The 17,360-nt window shown below is 36.6% G+C and overlaps 2 protein-coding genes and 2 pseudogenes across 6 annotated transcripts; 3 read left to right on the top strand and 1 right to left on the bottom strand.

The window, feature by feature from the left end:
* Positions 1-3,016: 3,016 nt before the first annotated feature.
* Positions 3,017-8,774, top strand: LOC111291838 (protein DA1-related 1-like). 5 transcript variants are annotated; one of them, XM_022883914.2, is made up of 12 exons: positions 3,017-3,143; positions 4,177-4,319; positions 4,520-4,610; positions 5,283-5,604; positions 6,114-6,234; positions 6,387-6,470; positions 7,057-7,176; positions 7,307-7,519; positions 7,613-7,675; positions 7,784-7,902; positions 7,996-8,054; positions 8,156-8,774. In XM_022883914.2, the coding sequence occupies exons 2-12, from the start codon at positions 4,218-4,220 to the stop codon at positions 8,503-8,505; spliced, it is 1,644 nt and encodes a 547-aa protein (XP_022739649.2). In that variant the 5' UTR covers positions 3,017-3,143; positions 4,177-4,217; the 3' UTR covers positions 8,506-8,774. The 5 variants fall into 5 exon arrangements, with proteins under 5 accessions (XP_022739649.2, XP_089622747.1, XP_022739646.2 ...); XM_089766621.1 differs by having other exon boundaries at positions 5,286-5,604; XM_022883911.2 differs by lacking the exon at positions 3,017-3,143 and adding an exon at positions 3,153-3,356.
* Positions 8,775-8,786: 12 nt separating this feature from the next.
* On the top strand, positions 8,787-11,449 carry LOC111291837 (Tetratricopeptide repeat (TPR)-like superfamily protein). The gene has a single exon (XM_022883909.2). The coding sequence runs from the start codon at positions 9,264-9,266 to the stop codon at positions 11,205-11,207; it is 1,944 nt and encodes a 647-aa protein (XP_022739644.2). The 5' UTR covers positions 8,787-9,263; the 3' UTR covers positions 11,208-11,449.
* Positions 11,450-12,725: 1,276 nt separating this feature from the next.
* Positions 12,726-14,676, top strand: LOC111293265 (serine/threonine receptor-like kinase NFP; annotated as a pseudogene).
* A 126-nt stretch (positions 14,677-14,802) lies between these two features.
* Positions 14,803-16,818, bottom strand: LOC111292889 (lysM domain receptor-like kinase 4 pseudogene; annotated as a pseudogene).
* Between the last annotated feature and the right edge of the window lie 542 nt (positions 16,819-17,360).

Here is a 17,360-nt window from a genome sequence, read left to right on the forward strand (position 1 = left end):
CCTCTCTTACCCAACTCTAATATCAGCCTCGATGACATTTAACCTTGATAATGTGAGGTAGGGTCCTAGGCATAACTTTTCAAAAAACCACGCTCACAAGCTTGAGGTCAAACTAGTGAATATGTGCACCATAAGGGTTTGATTAGGCACCCATTATTTTGATTCTCATACTGCTTGGTGGGAAGATAAAATGTTAGGAGTATTTTTGGGTCCAAAAGGTAAATTGATCAATTTTCTCATCAAGACTATTAACAGACAGCCAGAGGCATTTTTTACTTTTGGACCAACCTAAAATTGTAAGCCTACTTGACATGTACAGTGCCACGTTACCTCGGCTATGTCACTATTATATCCCACAAACCCTTCACATTTGCTTATAAATAAAGCTATTCAGATACTATCAATCCAATCTCACTTTTCCTTATATTTTTATTTTCCTCTCTCTAACCTTTCTAGTCTCAACTTTTGACTTAGTGTTAGAGTGCAAACACAGATAATACTCCCTACCTTTGCCTTAACTGCTCTCTTCTCTTTCTCATGATTTCAAGGTTTTTACCTTAAGTTTGGAGCTCGATACCAATTATTGAATATATAATAATTAATTTTTTTATCCACCAAAATTTTCATTCATTAATTCTCATATTTATTTAGTTAATTTGATTCTTATGTGTATTATGTCAAGGTAAATATTTGTCATAGTATATTTAAAATAGATGTACATCGATCCTTGGCTGCACCAAAGGCCAAAAAGGTGTTTCCATTATTTTTGTGATGGAAGCAGTCGCCAAATTCGATTTCTTTTCTACATGAGAACAACTTATAAAAGCAAGATTCCCAACCCCCCCCCCCCCCCCTCCCGGCATAATTGTGGGCCTGCCATAATTTCCAATTTGCTTTCACTGAAGTCGTCGATGGGCACATAATATCAATCAAGAAACCAATCACGTGCCAATATAGCTCCAACGACACTGACTATTAGAATCTATATCATTTCAGTTGCACAATCTTGACAAACCATTAAAAAGATGAAGAAACTTTTTTTTTCTATCTTAGTTGTAGATCTAATTTTGATGTAACGGTTAAAAAAAATAAAACTTTTTAATTTTATATCGGTATAAGCATATTCTTTTTATGTATAGTCAATTGAGATGTCTAATTGTTGTATTAAAATTTTTAAAAAGATAATCTTGCCATCGTTAACAATGAGAGGGTTATGAGAAGAAAATGAGATATTTTTCATGGTTTAATTTTCACCCATTGAAAATAAAAAGATGTTTAAGAAGTGTAAATACCCAATCATCAAGTCAATATATAAGATACTATTGATCAGTCAAAGGGCACCTAAAATGACTCCTTCTCAAGGATGTTAAATGATATATTTCAACAAAATCTCTGTACTATAAGTCAATTGAAAAATGAATACAACAACAAATGTCGATTTGTAGAAGTCGAAATTATTTCCTTTTGGACAACACTTTGAAATTTTGAGTATCACTTCATGAGTATAATTGACTAATTTTCTTTATTATAATTAGCAACAATTTAAATAAGCATTTTAAGTCATTGTTTTCATGAACAAGGATTGGCTCTGTTTTCCGTCTGTCTTTCTTTTTCTTTTCATTCCTTCCACCCAAATGAATAATAATTTGACTCGAAGATACCATTTGGGAATTGAACAAGGTTTTATTATTGAAGTTGTTAACATACACACATCTTCGATTAGCACCTAATTACCTGCACTCAATAAAATAAAGCAACTTGAAAGCTACACATCCGTGTGCAACTAACCAAGCAGGAAAACTATATCATGCACCTAATACTACAAGTTTTGCATGAAATGACTAATTTGAATTAGCCTTTTTTTTTTTTTTTCTATTTATTGAGCACAATCTGAATAAGCACTTGGAATGATGAAATTTAGCTGTCTTTAGATTCATGGCACATGCAAAAGAGAGCTGTGGTCTTTGGATACATGAATTAGTAGAGTAAACAATAGGAGCATATGCGCATGCATACTCATTGGAAACAATTTTTTTGGAAAGATTAATGTGTACAGATGATTGATTATCATAAAACTATTATGGATAATGAATCATTTCAAACTTTATTACTTTTTTTAATACACTACCATTTAGCCTTTTCTAAGCTTTCTTTGGAAAGAAAAAGCAGTGGATGAAGAAGCGAAAAGGGTGTCTTTTCGTTTTTCACCTATTCCTTGTAAATTTTCATTTTCTAGGTGAAGAGTTAGATTTAAAATTACCAAAAAAATGATTTTTGGTTTTTTTTAAGGGGTGACAGTTGATTTTGTTTCGCCACTTGGCGTTATGCCATTTATTGGGCAATGGCCAAAAAGTGGGGTAACTACGGAGGTGTGCCTGGAAATTCAACCCGATTCCAGCAGGTTTTGATCGATCCGATCTTATGAGATCGAGTTTTTTTTTTTAATTTTGAGTTTCGGATCGAGTCGGATCGAGTAATGTTAGAAAATAATCAAGATCAGATTTTAAGCATACCCAACTTTACCCGACTTGATATTATTTAAAAAATTATTTTTTAATTAATTTTTTAATTATTTATTTATATATATATTTATATAATAATATTTTTAAATATTTATATTTAAAAAATAATATTTTTATTAATTTCAGGTCGAATCGAATCGGATACGGATTATATAATATCGGATTCGGATCGAAGTTGGATATGAAAAAATAAAAAAAATTTCGAATCGAATTCGAGTTTATTGATGATAAAATCAAATCGGATTCGGAACGAACAAAACCCGCTCCGAACCCGACCCGATGCCAACCTTAGGTGTGCCAAACTAAGGACAACAAATAAACCAAAGTACAGACTTTACTGCAAGTCCAAGAACACACAACTGCAGTGGAAGATCAAGAAATGAAATGAAAGCCTACCCCTCTTCTCTACTGTCTCTTCCTTGTCATATTTTCAACGAGAAGAGCTGAAGTGTCTTTGACGTGTAGTGGAGTGTGCCAGGCAATGGGCACACCATAAAGGACCCACATGTTAAAGCAATAAATTATAACAATTCAAAAAATCCATTTGGATTTTGATTCCTCTAATCTTCAAAAAGAACGAAAAAAAAAAAAAACTAATCTTTTTGGTGGTTTTTAAGCAAGGTAAACATCATAAACCACATGACATTATTGTCAATTTTCCAAACCAGCTTTCACTGTTTCCAAATTTTTTATCAACCTTTTTTTCTTATTAAGGACCTGGTTTTTGCTTAGGATTCAAGCTCTCTTTTTTATTTCAACCTCTTTTCCTCACCTTATCTTTCACTGAGAATTGGTTATCTAACTTTTTTTCCTTGTCACAATAAGAAAAAAAGGGTCAGTATTTTCTTGTTATGTTGATGGCAATTAAAGGTCTAACTTGGAATATCCTTCTGTGTACTGTAATTTGGTGACTACGCATTCATGTGAATTTGTTGCTGTTTCTGATCTGGGATTCATCAGATTCTGTTGTTTCTGCATATTCTTCTCTCTTTTTTCTAGTTATTCTTTGATACTTTTAACTTTTCTATGTTCTCTTCAGCGGCAACTGTTTCATATCATTTTGATTTTCAGTTATTATATACCTGGATTTGTTTTCCCTGAATAATATTGGTTCCGGTAGTTTTGAGTGTTTTCATGTTGATGTGTGAATATGAGATGTGGTAATTTAAGGCCACTGAGTGCCACACGTGAATGAATTCTGGGGAATTGATTTCTGATAAATAAGGGAGAATTTGTTTGATTGGATTGGATTTGGGAAACCCAGGCAGTAATTCAGAAAATTTCTTCAATGCTTTTGGTATGCTATGAATTACTTGGAAACTTTAATTATGGTTTCTGTTTAGGTTCATGCTTTTGGCCAGAGCTGGTATTGCCGTCTGAATGGTTTCCCTTTTATTATTTTTTCTTTCTTTATTTGAATTATTTTTGTTAAAGATAGTTTTTGAAAAAGGAATCAAGTCAATAGCCTTGACTGTAAGTTGACATAATGAGTCCCAAAGTGGGAATGTTTTCCATATTCCACAGGATCATACCTATGACAGTATAAACAGTATTTGTTATCTAATTATGGTTTTTCCATCTTTAGTTATAACTGCACTTCCCTTTCTCGTTTTGAATTTGTTTCTGCCTTCCTAAATGGATGACTTGGTTGCAGGCAAAAGACTGCTGGTTGGTTAGCAAATTGCATTTCACATAATGGGTTGGCTGACCAAGATTCTTAAAGGTTCAGGTAATAAAGGGCGATATCATGGGAGATATGGAGATGATAGAACTTGGGATGAGCCTCGCCGTTCAGCGGTAATGCTCTACTCTTTATAAGTTTTGCTGGTTGCTTGTGTTCAGATGTCATTGATTCTGATGGTAAAATTGTTACACCTTTGTCCATGCATGTAATGTCATCTTCGAAAACCTCTGTCTGCGTGATCCTGGTTCATTCATTCCTATGAGGTTTTTCCAACGTTAACTCTGTGAGTCTTTGTTGGAAAACTTGTATGCAGGAAGGCTCGGATGGTTTTGACAAAGATGATATTGATCGTGCTATTGCACTGTCCCTTTCAGAAGTAGACCAGAAGGGGAAGGAAGTGATAGGTATGGTTGCATGCCTGAAGCACAGATCATGCAAATTAACAATGTGCTTTTCTAGTTAATAGGTGACTCAGTTACTATGGCAGTCCCCTTCAACCTCAACTCTTTAATCATTGTTTTCAGAAAAATAGTCTTTTGCAGTATCCAAATTTCCTTTAATGCTGGTAACTAATCTGGCACTTAGTCATTTCTGGTTGAAACCATTTAAAGATTTTGAGCTGGTGAACTGGGAAGATTAATGTCATTTACTTCTTCAATGTCATAGTGGCCATTTGGGAACTTTACAATAGGTTTAATTTGGTCCTAAACTAGTCCTAACATAATTTATAGTGCAAATGTAAACTGATTGAAACGAAATCTTTTACCAGTAAACTTATTCTTTTGCTGTTAGAAAATTGCCCAAGCCGACAAATTTTAGAATTGGCTCCTGTTTATCTTACTGAACTGGTTCTAAATGTGTGAGATACACCCCATATCCATATCCATAATGAATTAATAGAACTCTTCATCCTCGCTAGGGCTGGCCAGAATGAAAAAATGAAAAGCAAAAGTGTAATTGTTCTCTGAGAAGTTTCTTTGTCAGGATTTGGGGGTAGTTTCAACTTGGTTCCTGGGTTTTAATGTGTTACAAATTTATTTTTGTATCAACTCTTATGTTTCCCATTCACTTGGTAGAAGATGAGTCTGAACCGGAGGAGGAATCAGATGAGGATCAACTAGATGCTAAAGGTCATGTAGAGGATGAGGATGACAAATTCTCCGAAGCTCATTTGGAGGAGGAAGAGGACAGATATGCTAAAGCTCATGTAGAGGAAGAGGATGACCAATATGCCAAAGTTCAACGGGAGGAAGATGAAGAACATGCTAAAGTTCAATTGGAAGAAGATGAACAACTTGCTAAGGCCATTCAAGAAAGTTTGAATGTGGAGTCTCCACCTCGTTATGGTCATGGGGGTTTATTTTCACCTTATCCATTCTTCTTTTCAGCTAGTTACAGGTAATTTGTTCGTGCTGAACCCTTTTTCATTAAATTCTCATTGCTTTTCAAAATGACTAGTGTAGAAGGAAGCTGATCTATATTACATACACTGTTGACAATGTCATAAAACCTGCTTAGGCTTGCATGCAGACATAGATATCAGACCTATTAGCACATATTAGTATTTAGCAGTTGATACCCTCGTTTCAGTTGTTGGAGAACTTTCATTAACTGGTTTTCTTTTGAAATAAAATGGGTAAATTATGGTCTGACTATTTAGTTGGAAAAAAATGGGTAAAGTATGAATGAAATTGTATCTCTCTCTTGGGGAGTGGGGTGGGGTGTTATTTATTGTTATCAAAATGAAGATTAAAAAAATTGTTAGTTTAGTATGTCTTATGCAATATTACGAAATTGCAGGTATGCTTCCATATATAATCATAACATATTGCCTCTTGAAATTATTTGAGTTTATTCATGTGTACCATATGAAAGCTGACCTGGTTCACAAAATCATGCTGCTGCAGAATCTGTGCTGGTTGTAATGCTGAGATTGGTCATGGACGATACCTGAGTTGCATGGGTGCTGTTTGGCATCCAGAATGTTTTCGCTGTCATGCTTGCAACAAGCCAATTAATGATTATGAGGTCTAAATCTCATGTAGTTTATTGATATTTTAATTTGAAAGTATTAAACAAAGTTCTCCAGTCATTCTCCTACTTTTTAATCATACTGAGTTTGCAAGCATCGAGTGAATATTGTATATGGCCTAATTTTAAAGTTTCTTTTCTGGTGATAGTTTTCAGTGTCTGGGAATCGCCCTTTTCATAAATCCTGCTATAAGAAGCAGCATCATCCAAAATGTGATGTTTGCAAGAAATTTGTAAGTTGCTAAATCCAATCTCAGGGTCTTACAACCTTATTTAATTTGCATAAGCAGTTTTTCTTATCTGTATCTCCTTATCCCATATATGTAATTGTGCATCTAATTTGAATTGATAGCTACATGGTTCATGTGTAGTTGTAGAGGGAAGTCTTCATTAGGTTTTTCTCATCAAATATTGTGATTAATAAATCAAAAAGGTGGACAAACAGAAGAACCAGGTTTCTCTAACCTAATTGGAGGCTGATACCTGCATGTGCTAACTATTCTGAACTGACATTTTTAAATATACCTGTTAGCCCATCAAAGGCTACAGAATCTGAGAAAACTCCTGATCAAGTTTTCCTAATACAACTTGTTGACTACTGTAGGAGGCAGCTGCTCCATGTCTAAGTGACTGTTCATGTGTTATAATTGGATTTTTAAGACATGATATTTCTGAGACCTCTGTGTTTTCAAGTTTAAGACCATGTGTTTTCTAGTTTAAGCATTAATGTGTTGAACATCCAGTTTTTTTTTTTTTTTTTTCGCTGCCCATCAGTGTAGGGCTGATCTCATTTCCTTGTTTCTTTTTCCATTTTAACAGATACCAACAAATCTAGCTGGTCTTATTGAGTATAGGGCACATCCTTACTGGATGCAAAAGTACTGCCCTTCGCATGAGCGTGATGGCACTCCTCGCTGTTGTAGTTGTGAAAGAATGGAGGTGAGTTGAAAGACTGCTCCCCTTTTTCTTTTAGAAACAGAACAAAGAGAAGGGAGCCACATCCTTTTGTAGTTATATACAAAAAATACATGCACATCATTAATTTCTTAAAGCCTTGCAATGCTTGCAGCCAACCGATGCAAAATATTTATCACTTGATGATGGTCGGAAGCTGTGTCTAGAGTGTCTAGATTCTGCAATTATGGACACTCATGAATGCCAGCCTCTTTACCTTGAAATCCAAGAATTTTATGAAGGATTACATATGAAAGTGGAACAGCAGGTTCCTCTACTTCTGGTTGAGAGGCAAGCTCTGAACGAGGCCATGGAGGGAGAAAAGAATGTAAGGCTTAAATGTCGAAATTTTTATGTATCAGAGGAAATTTCCTCTGCTTTGGTTTCTTTGTAATCCTGTTTACGTCTTATCTGTGGGCAGGGGCATCATCACTTACCAGAAACTAGAGGACTCTGTTTGTCAGAAGAACAGACTGTTACCACTGTATGAATTTCCTTTCAGATTCTTACTTCTTAATTCCTGTAGTTCAGTTTTATTAAGATGCCCTCATATTTAATTGGATTTCAACATTTATTTGATCCGAATTACCAGGTCTTAAGAAGGCCAAGGATTGGGGCAGGCTATCGGTTCATAGACATGATAACTGAGCCTTACAGGCTAATTCGGCAATGTGAAGTTACAGCTATTCTCATTTTGTATGGTCTTCCTAGGTATTATCTTTTGTTTTCCTTTCGCTGCAGCATTTCTATCCAGTCTTATTTGTACCTTTGATATATATGATCGAAAGAAAAAAAAATCTACAGGTTGCTGACAGGATCTATCCTAGCCCATGAGATGATGCATGCTTGGCTTAGGCTTAAAGGTGTTTTATCTGTTCCACCAGTCCTTGATCAATGTTTTCATTTTTGTTTTTGATGGTAAGGTAGGGACTAAGGAGTATTAACAGAGTGGGAACTTTGACAGGCTATCCTAATCTGAGTCTAGAAGTTGAGGAAGGTATATGTCAGGTTTTAGCACATATGTGGCTTGACTCTGAGATCTACGCTGCAGCGGGAAGTGATGCTGCTTCATCCTCATCCTCATCATCTTCATCTTCATCATCGTCACCATCTTCATCCTCTTCCACATCATCAAAGAAAGGCAGGCGCTCTGATTTTGAGAAGAAACTTGGTGGTTTCTTCAAGCACCAGATCGAGTCGGATGCATCCACAGCTTATGGAGAGGGATTTAGGCAAGGTAATCGAGCAGTGAACAAGTACGGTCTTAAAAGAACCCTTGATCATATTCGGATGACCGGAAGCTTTCCTCTCTGATTTAAAAAACCGAACAATAACTGGTCTTTACCTTTATATCATCTGAGAAGCGGATTCCTATCATATTAAAATCTCGTACAATCAAAAGCCATAAAGATTAATACATGATAGAAGTGAATAAGCAAAATGAAAACGTTCATTTGCAAGTATTGTAAACTTCTTCTTGCACAGCATGTTACTAGTTACTATACTGTACTTAAGTACTTGTAAACCATAAGAAATAGAATATACCACAGGTGCATATATATATCTATATTATGTTGTACTCATCTTTTATTCCTTTTTCTTTAGTACATTTTATTCGAATTTAAGTTAAAAAAAATACTTTCTTTTATTTGAGTCAACTGTCACTCTCCAGCCTTTCAAAAATCAACGCTATATACTTTGATTAATACGGTGGGCAAATTTAACAGTGTGTGTAATATACTTGGACAAATAGTGTGGATATAACCTCTCTTTTGAGCCCCTAATTACCGCTTGCGGTGGCACAGGACAGAGGCTGCCTCGGACCTATAGTTTAAAGGAACCCGTATTGATTCAAACTCGACCCAGCCATTGAACCCACATTTTTAACGGAACCCTGCATTTTTACCCCTTGGCTGGAGCTGCAACGATCCCTTGAACCTTTTCCATTATTATTTGTCAAGAATCTCATGCACACCAAACGTTTGCATTTTTGTCATAGCGAAAAACCCGAAAGTCATGACCCAAAGCTAGCTTTTTAATCATTTCCCAATCTCTTATTCGATAAAGTGACAATGTATTTTAAACGATTCTCGCCTTGTAGAAACCATTTTGGCCTCCTAAACCAACAAGTTCGCTCCTTTGCACGTGATCCATTTCCCAACAAACTCACTCATTACCTTCACAGAGCAAAACTCATTGACTCAATACGACTCGCTCTCCGTTCCAACTCTCCTATCTCACTCAACCCTCTTCTCCAAACTCGCCTTCTCGACTCCTTCGTTGTTGCAAACGCTCTTCGATCTGCTCCTTCAGCGGACTCTGCTGTTTCTTTGTTTGAAAACCTTAAGCAAGTTTCAAACTTTGAGCATTCCCAGAATAGCATTTTCGCTTTTGCGACTGTTCTTGCAAAGTTCAAGAGGAAGGATGAACTCAAAGCCCTGATTGGTGACATTAAAGTTGGAAAATTTAACAATGTTAAAGTCAGTTTTATGAACCTTTTGTTTTGGTATTCGACTGCTGGGAACCTTGAAGAAGTTTTGAATACATGGGAAGAGTATAGGAGTGAGGAAAATCGCCTATCGACAGAGGCTTATAACATTGTCATGGGGCTTTATGCTCAAAAAGGTATGAATTTGGAGGCTGTGGAGGCTTTTCGGGGTATGATTGACCAAGGGGTGATTCCAAATTCGAGGACTTATACGATTTTGATAGAGCATCTTGTGAGGTTAGGGAAGTTGGATGCAGCTATGGAAATGTTTACTCTGTTGCCTTCAATGAGAATCAAGAGGACTTTGAAACAGTTTTCAATTCTGGTTGAAGGCTTTGTTGGTGGGGAACGGTTTGATGTGGTAAAAAGTTTGCTTAAAGAAATGAGGGATGATGGGAAGCTTCCGGGACGAGCAATGCGTGTGGATTTGGAACAAATGAAGGAGGCGGGATTTGTTGATGAGACTGATGAGTTTCTTGTAGAAATGTTGCCTGATGGAAGGATCAAGAGTGTAGGTTCTTGTGAGGATAGTTGTGATGAGGATGAGGATGAGGATGATGATATGAATGAAGGAGTTGATGTTCATATGGTCAGGTTGAAACCATGGTTGGATCCAAAGGCTTTGGCAAATGCTTTAAAACAATGGAGTCCTGAAGTGGTAGCTGTATTAGAGGACGCTAAATTTGTGTGGACTAGTCGGTTGGTTTGCAAAGTTCTTCGGAATTTCAATTCAGCTGAGACAGCTTGGAATTTCTTCTGTTGGGTTGCTTCTCAGCCAGCATTCACTCATGACGTTTACACAGTGCAAAGAATGATGACTCTATTGGCACGGCATGGAAATGTTGAATTGGTTGATAAACTTATAAATAAAATAAGGAGGGAGGGAATGAGATTACCTTTCAGCACCATCAGGTTGCTTATTGAATTCTATGGCATTTCAAAGAATGCTGATGCCGCCTTGAAGGTCTTCCGTGATGATAGAACACTCTGTGGTCACATATCGAAGTTCAATCTAATGCTTTTGTATTCTGCTCTCTTGAGGGCATTAACAAAGTGTCGGAGGAACTCCGATGCCCTGGATGTACTTGATGAGATGATGTTAAATGGTACTTGCCCAGATATCCAGACATTTTCTGGGTTGATATATCACTTTGCACTACTGGGAGATATCAAAAATGTTCAGCAACTATTTTCGATGGTTAGGCAGAGAGGTATGGAACCTGATGCCTACATGTATAAGTTACTAATCCAAGCTTATTGCAGGTGTGAGAGAGCTGCACTTGCATGGAGAGTTTTTGAAGACATGAGAAATTCAAATTTAATTCCTGATGCTGCCACAAAAGACTTTCTTGTGAAGAGTCTTTGGCAAGAAGGAAGGCGAAAAGAGGCTGTTACTGTAGAAGAGAGTTATGAGGAGACTGATGGAGTACTTCCACTGGCATTACGTGGTCATATATGGACAGTTAGCTCTGAAGATCTCACCAGAGTTTATAGTATTTATTCTAACAGTGTTACAGCCTCTGCATAGATTTGTTTATCTTCTTCAAAGCGAAGTATTTAGCAATATGGTCACAACTGCTTTCATTTAGAATTTATTGTGTTAACCCCTGTTTTTTTTTTTTTTTCTTTTCCTTCCGGCAGTCTGGCAGGAAACTGCATTTTTATCTTGTGTTATATGTGGATTGCAATTTGCAAATTTTAATCTGTTGAAACAAATTCTGAAATGAAATTTGATAGACAAGACTGTCTCGGCAAATAGAGGCAACACAATTTTTCTCGAGCTCATGGAGTAATCATCGTGAAATCAGTGGAACCAGATTAATTTTTCTGGAATTGCATATTTTCAGGAGCACAGGAGAATTCTGAATGCTGCATTACAATTTTAAAACTATATTCATATTTTTATTCCACTGATGAAAATGCTGGTATGATTCATGATTCGTCTGTAACTAATTTTATTCATCTGGCTTTGAAGAAGCTAATATTCAGGGAAGGCAATTTTTTGTAGCCCTTTAATCTATCATATTTGGCGTTTTTCAGTTACACATGTTTAAATCTGTATATTATTAGTAGTATTTTTCTTTCTTGTTATTTTTTTAAAATTATTGGACAACAGAAGTTAAAATAGTTTAAGAATCAGTATTTCTTAGCCTGGAAAGCAACTTTTTGACATCTTTTCCTGGCCAACTGTCTTGATGTAAGAAACAATGAAGAAGGAGATCACCACAAAGAGAAATAGTGAGGGGAAAGCAAAAGAACAAAATTATGTTGAAAAAAATGGAAAAGAAAAATTAAAACTTATATCGTGTACTGAGGTGAGATGTGGGAGTCCAAAGATATAAAACCTGCAAAACTGTTCCTTTTCACTTTCATGATAAAATGAAACTAGTTCATTTGCACTGTTTGACTCTTTTGTCTGTTTTAGACTGTATCTATTGATCCAGAAAGACAGAAGGTTAAATCCCATTCACTGGACGTTTCCAACAAGCCAAACTGTAAGTTCCTGGGCCACTTAAGTCCCACATGTAGGATTTTATGCTAGCAGATCGCAGATTGCTGTTATATGGAACTTTATATCAGTTTTTACAATCGAGATGCAATTATGGTGCACAGTGCAGGACTAATTAGAATATTCTATTGTTTAATAATAAATGTATACAGGAGTAGTCATTTTAGTTAGCTCGTGTAGGTCGGGTTACTTTTGATATGGGATTTCAACTGCTTGCCGTCCTGACTTGGTGTTATTGCATTAAACTAATTTGATTCTAACCAAAAGATTCCTACCAGAAATTGAAGTATAATCCAGAAAATGGTGGCATTAATAGATGTTTTGTCATCTTTAATTTTCTTCTGCATCGGGAAGGAGAAGAAAACTAAGTAATCATTTAAGATCAAAGCTAGAGACGAGGGCCACCTAGATTTTTATTCAAAAAAAAAAAAAAAAACTTATTGGATTCAGATGGAAAGCTACATGTAGACAAAATAACAATGATTTTTTAGCTTTTCCATCAACTTTAAGTGAGACTTTTTTCATCTAACAGTTGTGAAATATACTGCTTCAGGGCCTGATAAACTAATAAGCTAGGCACATTGCTTGTTATCAATGGCAATATCTCTCCTTTCTCACCAATCCTTGGAAGTTTTATTTTTTCTACTTAACTACTTTTTTACCTCTATCAATGTTCAATCAGCACCTACCAATGCACAGACTTTTCCTGCTCGAAGTCATTCTCCTCATGCTCAACATATGCTGCATATCTTGCCCAGAAACCAGACTTTTTGGACCTGCAAAACATTTCTAATCTGTTCGGAACCAGCCCTCAAGAGACAGCAAGAGCTAGTAACTTGGCTTCTGAGGATACCCAGATGTTGCCAGGCCAACTATTGTTGATACCTATAACCTGTGGTTGCACCAGGAAGCATTATTTTGCTAATATTACTTATGACATCAAGCTTGGTGACACCTAGTACATAGTTTCGACCACTACTTTTGAGAGTCTCACCGATTATACTGCTGTGGAAGGCATGAATCCTTGTCTAGATCCAAAAAATTTGCAGATTGGTGACAAAGTGGTATTTCCTTTATTCTGCAAGTGCCCTTCAGAAGCCCAATTGAAGAATGGAACAGAATATTTTATTAGCTATGTATGCCAACCCAATGACAATGTTTGGATTGTAAGTGCCAAGTTCAATGCATCGGCTGTAGATATCATTAATGAAAATAAGTTGAATAATTACCAGAATATTACCTCGGCAGTAATTCCTCCATTGATGATCCCCGTCTCAGAATTGGCGGTTCTCTCTCAAACTCACCTATCTCCTTTGAGAGGAAGCAAACACAAACATCAGGAAATCCTGGTTGTTGTTATAAGCACAGTAGGCTCTGTGTATTTTCCTTTTAGCAGCTTTTTTAATACACGAGATAAAGAAGACTTTTAAGCGCAATAGTTCCTCTTTGGAGAAAGTTGGTTTGCTTCCAGTGAAGGAACTTACAAAAGTTGCCAAAGATCAGACAAGATAAGCTACTTGCTGGAGTTTCTGGCTACTTAGTCTAGCCAATCATGTATGAGGCTGACGTGATTATACGGGCAACCATGAACCTCAATGAACACTGCAGGATTGGAGGATCAGTGTACAGTGCCATTATTGATGGGAAACTGTTAGCAGTAAAGAAAACGAAGGATGATGTTACAGAGGAACTAAAGATTTTAAAGAAAGTAAATCATGCAAATCTGGTGAAGTTAATGGGTGTCTCAGCTGATTCGGATGGAAATTGCTTCTTGGTTTATGAATATGCAGAAAATGGGTCACTGGATAATTGGTTGCATCCAAAATGTTCATCTTCTTCAAGCCATGTGGCCTTTCTCACCTGGAGCCAGAGGTTACAAGTAGCACTGGAGGTGGCCAAGGGCCTGATATACATTCATGAACACACTCAACCAAACATCGTCCACAGGGATATCAGAACAAGTAATATACTTCTTGACTCCATGTTTAGGCCAAGATTTCTAATTTCTCAGTGGCTCGAACCACAACAAATACCATAATCCCAAAAGTGGATGTGTTACTGTTAGATTTGCTGTCAGGAAGGAAAGCCATGGCAACAAAAGAAAATGGTGAGATTCTCATGTTGTGGAAGAATCTAAGGAAAATCTTAGAAATTGAAGAGAAGGAGAAGAGGTTAAGAAAATGGATGGATCCAAACTTGAAGAGCTTTTATCCCATTGATGGTGCTCTAAGCTTGGCAGTATTAGCCATGGCTGCACACAAGAGAATCCTCTGGCTAGGCCAAGCGTGGCAGAAATAGTCTTTAGCCTTTCTGTTCTTGTTCAGTCATCTTTTGAGACATTGGAAGGCTCTTGGTCTTCAGGGATAGAAACAGAACTTGCTGAATTCATCAGTCCAGTCATAGCTTGTTAACTGTTGCAGAAAATCCATATTTTCATTTCATCTAATAACCAGTATATAATTTTATTTTGCCGAACCGGGTTGAGCTAATGTACAGTTTTTGCTTCATTTTCAGTTTTGAAGATGTTTGGCCTAAGTTTTATCCATCTGAATGAACAAGGCAATAATCCAATAGTTAAACCTCAAAACAGGTCCAAATCATCTATGTACGCAATTTACAGAAGATTGTTACATTTCATATGTGCATTACTGATACTGGAATAAAGGAGAGTACTGCTTATACTTAATTTCTGCTTTTAAGTTTTAAAGCCATTATGAAGAAAAGGATTCTTCTGATCGCTGTGCATCCAGTTGAATCCTCAATAGATGTGAAACTACTTCAGCCATGCTCAGTCTGTTTTCTGGTTCTTCTGCCAAGCAGTCGACGCTCAATTTCATCATTCGACGTGCAAGTTCCATCCAGAGGTGTCCTTTCAGGCTAGGATCTAAGAAACGATTAAGTTCAGCCTCTGCATTTTCTCCTTTCATGATTGTTAAAATTGCTTCTGATAGTAGAACTTCCTTTCTATCCTGCATAAAAACAGCTGCCTTTCCTGTAATCAGTTCCAGCAGAACAACCCCAAAGGCATATATATCCATCTCAGGTGTCACCAAGTCAAACTCAATATATTCTGGTGCCATGTAACCCTTTGTTCCCAGAGAACTCCACATTGATTTTCTGCTTTCTTCTCTTTCTGCTGATCTTGCAAGACTGAAGTTTGCAATCTTTGCCCTCAAATCTCTATCGAGTAGCACGTTGTCACTGTAAATATCTTTATGCACGTACGCTGGAGTGGTGAAGTTGTGAAGATAATGAAAACCATTAGCAACATCTAAAGCAATCTGAATCCTATAATTCCAAATCTTGAACTTTTGACAACTCTTCTTTTAAAGCCATTCCTTTAAAGAACCATTTTCCATGAACTCATAAACAAGGTAGAAAACACCAGCGTGCTCACAAGCCCCACGAAGGTTTATTAGATTGAAATGATTAATCCTTTTCAGCAAACTTACCTCCTTATCTATTTCTTTGCTCATTTGTTTTATAGCCAGCAAATCTTCACTGAGAACACCACGATAAGCAGAACCACCCATCTTGTTTTTGTGGCTGAAACTTTCAGTGGCCACCTCTAATTCTTCGAAGTCGTAAACTTTCAAACTTTGATCTATGCTAACTACGAAATCCTTGGGTAACTCCCATTTTTTTCTCCCCATTTCATCTTTTCTGGCAGCCTCCCTTGTTTTCTTCTTATGACGTAGAAAGGCTATCAACAGAAAAAGGCAGAAGACTAGCAAGGAAATTCCAATTCCTATCCAATTCCTATCCAAACACCAAATCTTTTCCTTGACGTTTTGCTCAAAATTATTGGAGTGATGGGAGAAGAATAGGGTGGTGGTGGAAAGTGAATTATAGTTTGAAAGCTTGAGGGTTTGGTTGACAGTGGAACAATAATTGTTGTAAAGGGAAAAATAATTGGATCATCTAAATCAATTCCATTTGCATCAGCTACACTTCTGAACTAGCATTGAATCTCTTACTAATATCATATATGGTGTCCCCCCAGTGAACCACATAAGATAATAGAAATTTAGTACCATTTAAAGTTTGATTGGTTGTGGGACAAGCACATCTAAGTGGTATTTGTAAAACTAAACCAGCATGCAAGCTTGAAGCATTATTCTCCTGCTTAAGAGAATTGCAGGTGGACAACCCCTGATAAGTATCATTGGCAATCGAAAAGTAAAGAGTCTTGCATACTTGGAATGATGTAAGAGGTATTGGCCCGATAGTACTGACCTGAACAAGAACAATTCACTGGAACAATCACCTCTTTGTTCGGAGGCAAGATTGTAGAAAGTGAAATATTGTTGACGTTGGCAAGCTCCAATGGATCTGCAGATGTAAGGTTTGAGATGGTCGAGACTGAGTCATAAGGCGGTTGAGATTTGAAGATCAGATAGGCCAGGCAGGATAGCTTTTCACCATTGCGAGTGCAAAGAAAAGCTGAAGATGGGCCTGTTTCATCGGTTCCATCACATTTCATCACTGAGTTTCCTGAATAACTTTGTTGAGCATTGAGCTTTGGCATGACAATACAGAATAATATGAAGAAACTGAGCAGAAACTGATCCATAACAGGAATATGAGACAATTGAAGGTCTACAGATAGTTTTGAGAAACATTCATATGTTTGCAAAGATGGAAAAAAAATGTTTTGTTGACTTAAATGTGCTAATTATTGGAGTTTTTCTGGAATATCAACTGCGCAGGCACTTAATTATTTAAGGTTTGTTGGATGGTATATGGGAAAAATCAAGAACAAGCATTGGACTAGACCAACTCTGAATGATTGAAAATGACATAAAATTTAAGAAAAGGAGGAATCATCAAACTACGTTGAAGTTTTCCTTTTGTGACAGCAAGGATAACAAACTGAAGTAAGCTTACGCGTTCAACACAGAAATCATGAAAATTATATAATAAAATATGATAAAAATGGAGGATAACTAAATCTAGGTTCTATAGTAATACTACTATAGGATGAATTTAATGACAGTTTCACACAAGATGAAAAACCGAATTCATTGTTCACCCTATTTGGTCAGCATAATTAGCTAAATGATATGAAGTCCTTACAGCATATGTTCTTCTGCATGGATTTAAAAAGTGAGATTTTATGAGAAAAAATCTGTATTGCTTGGTTTGAACAAAAATCTCCTGCCTTCTTCCACA

This window comes from Durio zibethinus, chromosome 10 (genome assembly GCF_047325235.1).
Source record: "Durio zibethinus cultivar Kanyao isolate XHJ-2024 chromosome 10, ASM4732523v1, whole genome shotgun sequence".
Taxonomy (NCBI): Eukaryota; Viridiplantae; Streptophyta; class Magnoliopsida; order Malvales; family Malvaceae; genus Durio; species Durio zibethinus.